The 12,267-nt window shown below is 39.2% G+C and overlaps 1 protein-coding gene across 5 annotated transcripts in view; it reads right to left on the bottom strand.

The window, feature by feature from the left end:
* The window catches only part of Ralgapa2 (Ral GTPase activating protein catalytic subunit alpha 2), a 281,098-nt gene that overhangs the window by 96,436 nt on the left and 172,395 nt on the right, over window positions 1-12,267 (bottom strand). For all 5 annotated transcript variants that reach the window (XM_035446794.1, XM_027421594.2, XM_035446793.1 and 2 more), the window contains 3 exons: window positions 11,211-11,394; window positions 6,836-7,607; window positions 5,640-5,711 (listed from right to left, as the gene is read on the bottom strand). In XM_035446794.1, the coding sequence (XP_035302685.1) occupies window positions 5,640-5,711; window positions 6,836-7,607; window positions 11,211-11,394 (1,028 nt within the window). The remainder of the gene's footprint in view (window positions 1-5,639; window positions 5,712-6,835; window positions 7,608-11,210; window positions 11,395-12,267) is intronic.

The raw sequence follows: 12,267 nt of genomic DNA, 5'->3' as shown, positions 1-12,267 counted from the left end.
TTTGCAGAGGTGGTTGAAAGGAGATAAAGGTTAATGAAGCAGGAGACCATACCTCAGACACCGGAGACATGAAAAGAGCAGTTATCAGAGCACATCATCCACTATGCTTCTTCCCATGCTTGGTGAAGAACATTATCTGCTAAGGCAGTGGTTCTTAACCTGTGGGTCGTGACCCCTTTGGGGTCAAATGACCCTTTCATTGGTGTCACATACGGACATTTACATTCTGATTAAAAACAGTAGCAAAATTACAGTTCTGAAGTAGCAACAAAAATAGTTTTATGGTTGGAGGTCACTACAACATGAGAAACTGTATTAAAGGGGTGCAGCATTAGAAAGGTTGAGAAGCACTGCTCTAAAGCATTTCAAATAGACATGTAAGTAAGTATCTACATTTTGAGGAAAGGGTATGAACAGTTTTAAGACTGGATCGATGAGACATCCTAAGACTTTACGAGAAATGGAAACACTTAGGTATTTTCTTTGTGAAAGGATGTGTTCTAACTATTCTGAGGGCATCAAATATAGTAGATAGTTGTTCTGGGAAGGTTCTTTTGGATATATATAAACTCTTTATTTGCTTGCTCCATGATAGATTTGTGGCAGTTTCCTGTTAAATCATGTAAACATGATATGCACTTTGAAGAAAGGAGACCTGTCCATCTTGTTTTTTTCTTTCCACATCTAGTGTAATATTTGCTGCATAGTAAGTCTCAACTAAGTCTCTATTAAACTGACCAGATACATGACAGTATAGCTGAATGTGTAATTGCTAGTTTCTACAAATGATACAGTGAAGTAAAGTATCAAAATAACTGGAACCCTACCAAGCAATTCAGTGACAGTTTGGAGATAAAAAACTCAACTGTTGTTCAGATGAAGCTTAATCAAGAACCACTCACTCGACAGCACCATTGTCAATGAGCTTTATTCTATCATAGTCTCAATGGTAAAAGAATTAGATCTCCACTTCCGGGGCAGTGCCACCCTTCTCACATTTGAATTACATCATGAAAAACTGCATAGGAAAAAGCATCAAGTGCTTCAACAATACGGAAATGTTTCTACTGTCTAATTGTTTAATATCTCAACACTATAATACAATTAGACATTCAAATTGCTAGATCTGGACTCCCTATTTTAACAAATTCTCAAAACAGCCTTCTTCGTGGTTATTTTTTTTTACTTATTAAACAAGGCTAATTGAAGCTCAACCAAAAAGTTACATAAATCACAGTAGGAGGAGGAGAATTCTCTCTTATTCACTAGCTAGCTATTCATCCCTCCCCCCTCCCCATCATTCTCATGGAATAAATATATGTGAAGAAGAATCAGAAAATAAAGGAAGAAAAGGAACTCTCGATCTGAACATGTAAACAAACAACATAGTTTTCCACCACTTTAGCAAATGAAGAGAGGCACTGGGTTTTTGTTTGCTTGTCTTGTTCTGTTGTTGCTGCTGTTTTTTAAGTGATGGATCTTACAGGGACTGTGAAATTCTGTAGTAAAGACCTTATGGAGTCTAGAAATTGCCATACCATTAACTGCCCTGAAAAACAGGCAAGGGTCAACAAGAAAGAACCCCTACAACATGATTGGCTTATCACAGGAGCTGTAATAATTTGGCAGCTTAGATGATGATAGCATACATCCTAACCTTTACCTAAAAGGTTGTTTCAACAAAAGAACAAAAGCAGTTACAATCTGAAACTTTCTCTACACACTTAAAAGTCCTTAGCATTCAAATTTTCTCTTTTCTACAGATTTGACGAACACAAAAACAACCTCAGGTTTATCTGAAATACATCAGTATTTTATCCTTAAAGCCCGGGATTTTTCCATCCTGGGTCCTTGAGTTCTCATTTACTCAGTGTAGGAGCACAGAGGGCTAAGCTCAAATGAAGGACCGACTGGTGTGGGTGTGAGGAAAGATGACCTTTAGTTGTAAACATTCATCAAATTTCACATCCTCCAAAATATTAGCACTGCAGAGAGCCTGCTAAGATGCAGACACTGTGCCTGGCCTTATTAGCACCAGGCTTTTGAAATGGTAATTACAACATCAACAGCACTTCATATCTACAAGCTGCACAACCAGTGCATGAAGGAGCAGGTAATTCAGGAACACACATACATAAAATCAACAACACAGCCTTCCTTGTTAAGAATCATTTTTTTCTTTCTTATTAGGAATAGACTAGAATAGTTCCATTTTCTTGTGCTGTCAGGTTTTAAAAACCCAACAAAGGAAAGCATGACTTTACCATATCCTTTCCCACACAGTGGCAAGAAAGTCCCTAGTGATTTGTATGTCCAGCAATCACACACAGTATGAAGACCCTAGCTGCAAGACTATTTTGTCCTCAAAACATGTGAAGATGGCACCGTTCCCCTAAAATAGTGATATAAATTGATACCAGAAATAAATAGAAATGTCCTGGAAGTTGAGAGACAAGGTGTGTTCTTGTTTGGTATCAGACCAATCTATGGCACAGGCTAGATTTCTTACAGGTAAAGAGCCACCAGACTTAATTCAGGTTTTTAAAAGATAATCTTAAAAAATACCCTTTCTCATGAAATAAATTGATGGGCATTTAGAGGCCATGACGATGTAAGTCCAAGAGTCAGGATTTTAAGTGAAGGTTAATCAAAGGGCAGAAGATTGCCAATCAGCTACCCAAAACCATATTTTACTGCAACAGCACCCCGGGGAGCTAATTCAATTGCACCTCATGCAACTAAAGTGCATTAACATTCAACAAATTGGCTACAATTACAAGATACCAGTGCATTCACTTAACACTGGAGAAGCAGGGAATAATTCAACATATGCTGGAAAAGCTGGGTTTGGGGTCCAAATGATTGTTTGTTTAACATTGAAGGACAAGAGTGGGTGAAACAAGTGCCTGAGCCCTTCAGAAATCCCTCATGAAATTTTCAGAGGGCCCAGTCTCTGTCCTGGAGAGAGCAAGGAGAGAAAGACTGAACAGAAAAACGGCAGGGTCTAAAGCATTTTTCAAACATTTTTGAAATTCAAATTAAGCTTTACTTGAATCAAGAAATGAAAACATTTAAAATACCAATGAAGTCCCAGGATCTGCCCTAAGGATGGTTTCTTTCTTCAATTACAACCACAAATGAATCCTTTAAACTTGTATAATCTTATTTCTCAATACTAAAATGCTTAACACTCTGCCGAGCAGTATGGTTACCAGGCGGAAAGGGCTTCACATCACTGCTGCTGGCGGAGTCAGGCTCACTACAGCCACTCTGGCACATTCCCAACACTCAGAAAACATACAAAACAAGTACATGCTTTAACATGTGTGTGGCTCTAAGAAGCCAGGAATGTCGAGAAAGATACATGGGAAGGTAGGAAACAAAACAAAACTCTTGATTCCTACATATTAGTCCATATAAATTAATGTATCTTAATTCTAAATTCTTCTGGAGTAAAAGGATATATAGCTATAAGTAAGCTTATATGATTTTATCTGCTGAATCCTTGGAGAGACCAGGAGGTAGACAGACTTGCTGATAGGCAGAGGGGAAGAAGAGAGAGGAGGAGGGAGAAGCAGATAATAAAGTTAGTGAATTTCCAAGATGGTCAGCCTCTTCCTCAGCCTCCTGAGACAAAAGCCTGGCAGCTGCCTCCCACCAGGCCCACTACTGATGGACTGGCTCAACAAGTTCAAGGTCCACAACAGTTGTGGACCAATCAACCTTCCTATCTGTCTTCAAACTGACCAACCCTAAAGTAGGGAAGAAAATTCTTAGAGTCTTTAAAACTCCAAGACCTCAAGAAGATACTGGATTTTCAGTGTCTAAAGTACACCCCCTGCTTTGTAGAGGGTCTTTTTCTCTGTCTGACTGCTGCATATGTGTGTTTCCTCACCCCCAATAATGCTCTTTCTTCAACTGCTGATTCTGTCTGTGATGCATGAGATTTCTCTGTTGACACATTTGAGCTTCAGATTTTCCCCGACTTTTAATTCTTTAACTGGCAGAGAAAATGAACCTAATTAAGGCCCCTAGATTGAAAAAGATATTTTTTCATTAAGTTCTCTTAAAGGTGTGTGTGTGTGTGTGTGTCTATTTTTGTGCACAAGTGTGCATGCATATGCTTTTTCAATTCCAGATGGAGTTTAATAGTTGTTGTTGTTATTCCTAGGTTCAAGAAGTCAAACCACCAACAAAATAACACAGTTATAAACCTGATATGCAAATAATAGTGACATGAGCCAAGCATTTACTTAACAATAAAGAATAAAACCACAAGAAATCCACCTGAACACAAATGATAGTGAAAATGACTGCTTAGAAAATAGCATAGTGCTGACACAAAAACATGAAGGCCAATGGATGAGAACCCAAAATATTTTTGGTTGTGAGCCTACCTTTAACGGCTGAGCCATCTTTCCACCCCAAGAACCCAATATAAAACCATTTAGTTGCAACCATTTAATTTTTGGCAACAGTGCCAAACATACACAAGGGAGAAAACCAGCCTGTTTAACATGTAGAAGAATGAGATTAGAGCCCCATCTCTCATCCTATATAAAAATCAATTCAAGATGGACTAAAGACTACATTTTAGATTGATGTTGCCAGAGAAAAACAGGGAAAATACTCCAGACAAAAGAATAGACAAGGATTTTCTAACAGCAGAGGAAATAATTCTAATAACTAGCAAATGGGATTATACAAAAATCACAAGGCTTTGCACAGCAAGGAAAAAAAATCACTATCCTGAAGAGAGCTACAGAATGAGAAAAAATAAAAAAACTTTTATAACTAAAGTCAGACTGGGCCTAATGTATAAGATATATAAAGAACTACTAAATTAAACAGCAAACCCCAAATCAACAAATAGTTTCATGAACAGGATAGTTCTTAAAGAAGAAATACAAGTGGCCTCTAAATAACAGAAAAGTATCCAACATCTTTAGCTATACAGAAATGTCAATTAAACCTGCCTTAAGATTCTATCTTATCTCAGTCAGAATGGCTATCATCAAGAGAATAAATTCAAGGCAGAATGTCAGGGTGGGGTGTTTTATTCATTGCTGATGGGTATATACAATGCAACCACTGTAGAAACCACTCCAAAGCAGGCACCCTTAAACAAAGCACATATAAACAACATGAAACAGACTCAGTAGGTTGCATGCATATACGTATGTATACACACACATTCATAAATAGTAAATAAAATATAGTGAGAACCTGATTGAAGAACACACACACACACCACAACAATTAATGAAAAAGAGGCCATGAAATTAAAAGAGAACAAGATATGGGAGTTTTTTTTTTTTCTTGGTTTTGGTTTTTGCTTTTAAATTAAAGAAAGCCTATGATCCCAGCTACTTGGAGGCTGAAGCAGGAAGATTATATACATGTTCAAGGCCTACCTGGGCTACAGAGTATGTTGAAGGCCAGCCTGGGCAACTTAAAAGAATCAGTGTCTCAAAAACAAAACAAAACACCAAATGTTCAGTCAAGGCCAATATCAGCAGATTCTGGGCTACAGAAATACTTTGGTGTCACTATAGGTACCTTCTTTCCTGAAGCTGTATTTTACACCATGAGCTCATAAGGATAGACAAGGAAAAATATTTCAGTATACTTTTACATACCACTGACGTGAGTCCAGATTCTTTAGCTCTCTCAACAATTTTGAATTTTTCTTCAACAAATGAAAATTCTTCCTACAAAGAAAAAAGGATGGTAGAATAAATCCATGTGACCACAGAATAACTCTTCTACTTTCTAATCCAATAACAAACATAGCCATTATGGTAGTTTGAATAGAAATGGCCCCCATAGGCTCTTAGGGAATGGCACTATGAAGAGATGTCTTCTTGTTGGGGTAGGTGTAGCCATGTAGGAGCAAGTGTGTCACTGGGGTGGGCTTTGGGGTTTCACAAGCTCAAGCCAGGCCCAGTGTCTCTCCCTTCCTGCTGCCTGAGGATCCAGATGTAGGACTCTCAGCTACCTCGCCAGCATCATGTCTGTCTGTATGCCACCATGCTTCCCATCATAAGACCAATGGACTAAAACCTCTGAACCTGTAAGCCAGCCCCAATTAAATGCTTTCCTTTTTAAGAGTTACCTTGGCCATGGTCTCTGTTCACAGAATAGTAACCCTAACTAAGACAGCCATCATCTATCCACCTACTATCTCCTCCACTGAAAAACTGTGATAGGTATTGTAGTTGTTTGAATGAGATGCCCCCCATATTCTTGGGCATTTGAATACTTGTCCCCCAGTTGATGGTCTTGTTTAGGTAAGTTTAGAAGGTGTAGCCTTGCTGGAAGGAGTGTATCACTGGGGACAGGACTTAAGATTTCAAAAGTCACGTGACATTTCCAGTGCACTCTCTCTGCTTCCTGTTACCAATTAGATATGTGAGTTCTCAGCTGTTATGTCTGCTACCTGCTGTTCCTGCCACTATGAGCCCTAAGCATCTGGAACCATACACCCAAATTAAACTCTTTCTTCTATGGGTTGCCTTGCTCATAGTGTTTTATCATAGCAAAAGACAAGTAACAAATTTAGAAGTCTTCAAAATGCGCTCCAATATCCCTGAAGGAAAGCTATGCTTCCTGTACTTTAAAGGAGTGACAATGATTTGGAATTCAATCTGTATACCAGTATAACACATTTGGTTTTATTTCTAGCTTTAATCCGGTAGCTAAAAATAATCTGTAAACATTGAAATCTGGAAAAAAAAAACCCTCTATTTCTTATTCTTTAACCTCAAATTGATAATAAGAAGAACCCTCACAAATAATAATAATAATAATGATAAAACATTCAGAGCACTGTTACCTTCTGTCCCAGGAATTCATTCCCAGGTCATCAAGCAACAACCTGCAGAAATAAAAGGGTCCTCGGGGTTCCACTGGCGAGGGCTGCCCTTGGCTGGTGACCTTCACTGCAGAATTAGAGTTACACCTCTGGACATACTCATCTTCCTGTATGCTCTGACGCAGAATGACCTCAATGATTTCCTTCTCTTGGTCACAGTTCATCCCACACGGGGGTGGGGAAGGCTCGTTTAGATTTAGTTGTGATGGTAAAAGGCATTCAGGGCTTGTATGGCCAATGCTTTCAAGTAATTTGTCAAGCGCATCATCTCCCTCTTCACTGTGAGACAAATCTTTCTGAGGTCCACACATGTGTTGATGCCAGCCAGAAATCTGAAAAGAGGGATTCCTTCCACTGGGTGTCAAGCGGCCTTCCAGAGGTCCATATAAAACCTTGCCATCCCAAGAGTACTTCCCTGAGATATCCCTCACAATGACTCTCACATCTGAGAGGGAACCCCCTGAAGTCCCTCCATCTGGTCCTTCTGCAGGTGTCTGAAGGTAGGAGATGAGGGTACTATCATTAAATACAAAGAGCTGCAGGTTTGGGCTCCTGAACACTTCCGAGGACAGCTCAGCACCTTCCACATGGGCATTGTCGTGGTTCTCACTGACCAGGCTGTGCAGCACGGCCGGGCCCCCACTCAGTGGATAGTGGCCTAGGTGGTTCACTAGGTGGGCCATCACCATTCGTGCAGTGAGGGGGATCAATTCCACACTTCTTCTCTTCTTTTCTGTGAAGAGCAGGAAGAAAATGTGAGGAGACACTGGGGCCACCACAAGATTTCTGTCAGTAGTTTCAATGTTTCATTTTGATTTTTGTTTTGTTTTGTTTTGGTTTGGGAGACAGGGTGTCACTATGTAGCACTGGTTGTCCTAGAACTCATTATGCATACCAGGTTGGCCTGGAACTCACAGAGATCCACTTTCCTCTGCTGGGATTAAAGATGATTAAATATTACACTCAGTGGAATGTTTGATTTTTTAATTGTAAAATTGTTTTTTTTCATTTTGACACTAATTCTATTTAAATCTAAGAAGATAGTTGAAACAGACTGCTAAAAGAACCAACTTACATGAAGCTGTCACTCTGAAAGAGACTTTAAATGTCTGCAGATAAAGGAATAAGCCAAAGAGAAGCATCCTATGTAAGACAGATAAAAGTTTGGGGGCTCAGAAGAAGGTAAAAACAAGGCTGGAGGGGCAGTTGGGGCCAGAAAGTTGGCCAGGGAGGTTACTGTGGCACCCCTCTGTTGCATGAAGGAAAACTTAAGAAGGACATTAATAAACCTCAGGGCCATGTTTAAAGATTGGAAGCAGCTTGTTTAATAATCATTGTGACAATTTATGTTTTGTTATTAGGACACTTAAAATATTTAAGAGAATTTGTCATATTAATAAATCAAGGAGGTACTTAGAAGAACTTAACTAAATTTGTACTTGATGATTTAGTATTCAAGAGCAACTGATTTATAAAATTTTAACTTATATACATACAAAGACCTTGACCACAGCCCAAGTAGCAGGGCTTTACAGAATGGGGTAAAATGGAAAGGCAGATACACTAACGCTGTAACTAGAAAGTGAAATGAGTACTTCAGGCTGAGAGTAGTTGAGGAAATTTCATCTGCCAAATTTATAAAGCCTGATGCATCAATTTGATAACAAGTAAAAATGAAACTTAAAATTTTATGAGAAAGGTCTAACTATTTAAATTAAGGTTTATAATTTGAGCTAAGAGTATTAGGAAAAAACTGGCTTTTAAAATCACAATATAGTTGGATGTTTGGTGGCACATGCCTTTAATCCCAGCACTCGGGAGGCAGAGGCAGAGGCAGGTGGATCTCTGTGAGTTCGAGGCTAGCCTGGTCTCTAGAGCGAGTGCCAGGACAGGCTCCCAAGCTACACAGAGAAACCCTGTCTTGAAAAACAAAACAAAACAAAACAAAAATCACAATATAAACAATCAAATATTAACACATAAATCTCTGTAAATATATAACATATATTTATAATATATACACATATATTATAATATATACAAATATATATATAAACAAACAAATATCATACCTTTAGCTTTAGATACTACCCAACCAGCTTACATATAACATATTGTTTTGTGCTGTATAAAAAATCCTAGAAAGAAACAAATCTCTGAAATTTGGGGAATTCTGAGCAATGAATGAGGACAAGATCACCTTGAATTTTCTTGGATTTCTTACCAATGTTTTCAATATACATAAAATCTATACCCAATAATGGAAAATAAAATGTCATACAAATGGTCATTTACATCTCTTCCTAAACTTAAACTTTTTCCCACAACCTAAGAGAAATATGTAAGATTTCTACACAACTAAGAAATCTAATGCTCCAGCTAAGAAATGTTAGTACTCCAGAGAGCCACATGAAACCAGCTGGGAGTTCACAGTTCATAATGTGAAACACGCTGTTGTCATGACAGCAGGGCAGGCATAAAACTAACGATAAAAGTACAATATGACAAAAGGTCATGGCAGAAAATATCAGTTGAAAAACCAACTTCCCTCTACTTTTGCTCGCAGAGGGTTGTACTTTTGATATTTTGTGAATACTTGAATTCTACAATGGGAGAATAACTTGGATTCATAACAAACTATGACACGTTGACACTTCTAATAAAATCCCAAGTGGGTCTGGTAGTGGAGTCAGGAAAAGGAGCATTTGTGAACCACTGACCTCTCCTGCTGGCACATTTCAGCTAAGTCAACTCCCTATATGTTCCCTGAGAACCAGAGACGATTTGGACTCAACTAATGACAAACCAGCTCAGGGCTTCTACAAACTATTAAAAAGGAGAAGATCCCAAGTATTATCTTGTTCCTAAATTCCTAGAGGAAGTACAAAGCTTTACCCCTCACCTCTTGAAGCCTCTCCCCCACCTCCTTCTACTTAAGTAGTTATTAACAATGATCAATCTGAGCACATGAGCTCACAGATGGCCTGACTATGTATCTTGATTGTAATTTTATTTAAAAGTAGCAATTGTATCCAGAATAGGTAATGCCCTAAGTAGGTCAACACAATGGGGGTGAACTTATTTTAGGGTGCACCATGTACTCTACACTCCCACCTGATCATAGCCTGCTGTGTCTCTTCCCTCTTCACCAAAAGCCCATGAGAGGGGTCTGTCACAGGTTTGAGTGGTCACCAACTCATGCTATCTAGCTAATCTGGACTAAGTATTCTGGTAAAGTCCATGTCTAAACACTTCCTTGCAAACACAGTCCCTTTTCTGCTCTCAGCCTCCCTGGGCTTCTTGAAGCACCCAGTACTGCTAACTGCTTCTGCACCACCTACTCTGACCTTGGTGTCTAGGAATGACCTCTAATGACTCTATGTTGGTCCTTTTCCACAACCCTGACTTTACTTGGTGATAGCCCCTCATTGCTTTTCTCTTAAGGATGTCATGAATTCCATTCTTGGCCCTAGCTTGCAAACTGAAAAGCTTCATGCAATATCCCTGGATGATGATGTACTACTCTGTAGCCACATTTGCAAACTGTTAATTGGGTCAGTTGAAGATTCATATACAGTAATAGGGAATAAAAGAGATTTTTAACTACCCTTCATCTCAGGGGTAACATCTTAGATATACAGTTCAATACCACAACCAGAAAATGGACATTAACATAGCCCACTAATAAATTGGTATGCACCAGTTTTATACATTTATATGTGCTTAGTTTCATGAAAATCTGCCACACTTATAGTGACCTGTTCACTTTTCAGACTCATATTCCAAGGCTTAGATTGGGTGCTTTTCATTTATATCAGTGGCAGAGGAGGAAATACAGTAGCCAAGTCCTAACAATCTCCACAGACTTGTCTGCCACAGGAACACATCCCAAGTGGGGGCAAGTAAGCTCCCAGCTTTCTTCATGAGGTGAATACTCCATGAGCTCCTTTAAAGCCTACCCTCCTTGCTGTGTCTAGCTTAATTATTCCCTATGGGAAGTTCTGAGGATGCTACCAGCCCAGTATTGTCCTATCTCTCCCACCAAATGTAAAACTTCTTGAAGATTGAAAAAGGAGCCCCCCCTTTTTTTTTTGCATTCTATGGGTATGAGGCAAGAGATTTTCTGTAATACAAAACCATGTGAATAATTTAAGATGGGAAAAAGAAGAGAGGAGGAAAAAATAACAGGAATAAAGAGGAAGTAACAGGGAAGGCAATTTGCCCTCAGAGACCCTATAAACTGGGACTTCAACAAGTAGATTCAAAACAAGCATGGACAAGACTACAATCTTACCTCTTCCTGCCCATAAGATTGTATATTTATAGACATACGCACCCTCTTCCACAGTCAGTAGATTCCCCAGGTCTGCTGATGAATGGTACTGGACCGGCTCTGAGTTTCTCACATTTGCCAGAGGCAGGAAGGGGTCATAATCCGTGGATGACAAGTCAGCCAAGGTTAGAGTGTAGTGACTTTGCTGTGTGTATGTGCTTGAGCCACAGACACAGCAGTGCAGAACCTGAGGAGAACAGACAGGAATGGTATGCCAACACCTCCTGACCCCTGACAAACTGTCCAGTCTCCACAGTACTTTTGAGACAGGACTCCTACTTAGGAACATGTCAAAGTATGGGGTTGTTTCCAATCTTAAATATCTTTTTGCTATAAGCAAGTCAGTAACAATACCTACATTCTCAGGCCAAACGGAGCCCAAGTGAAAAGGTTTATGTTCTTGTGTGATTGCACACACCTCAGTCCGTCACTCTCCAAAAGTAACACAGGTGGAAGGAACCAGCCCAGGAGATGAAAGACAGCTGTGGGAAAGCCCTCATGGTTGAGGGCAGGGTGACCACAACCTGAGTCTAAATAAGTACAACGCATGAACCGAAGAATTATATGAAATAATTTAATATGATTTTGAAAACATAATTAAATAAAAGTAAACTGAAAACAGATTTTAAAGTCTCTCACTTCTCACAAAGTGAGATTTCTTAACTCCTATCCTAAGGATTTTTTTCCTTTCATGTTCTTTTAGTTTTGATTTGGTTCTGGTCTTGAGAAAGGATTTCATTATATAACCTAGGCAGCCTTGAACTCAAGGCAATCCTTTTGCCCGTTGCTTCCAAGTGCTGGGATTATAAGCATGTACCACCACACCTTCCTCTTGAGGTTTCTTTAAGGCAAATAAAGTACCAGAAGCATTATTTTTTTTCTTACTTTCCTACAAACAGATCTTTGGATGCTGCAGACCCTCCTACATATAAACAGTCCATTTTGAAATTAAGTAGACAGAGATCATGTGCCATGAAGACTGGGGTCATTCTGATCAAACAGCAGTTGTTTAAAGATGACAGTCATGTGGAAATGTATATATCTTCACCTTGGCAACTAC

The sequence above is a fragment of the Cricetulus griseus genome, chromosome 6 (assembly GCF_003668045.3).
Source record: "Cricetulus griseus strain 17A/GY chromosome 6, alternate assembly CriGri-PICRH-1.0, whole genome shotgun sequence".
NCBI lineage: Eukaryota > Metazoa > Chordata > Mammalia > Rodentia > Cricetidae > Cricetulus > Cricetulus griseus.
The sequence above is the reverse complement of the archived record's forward strand: the minus strand, read 5'-3'. Positions and strand labels throughout refer to the sequence as shown.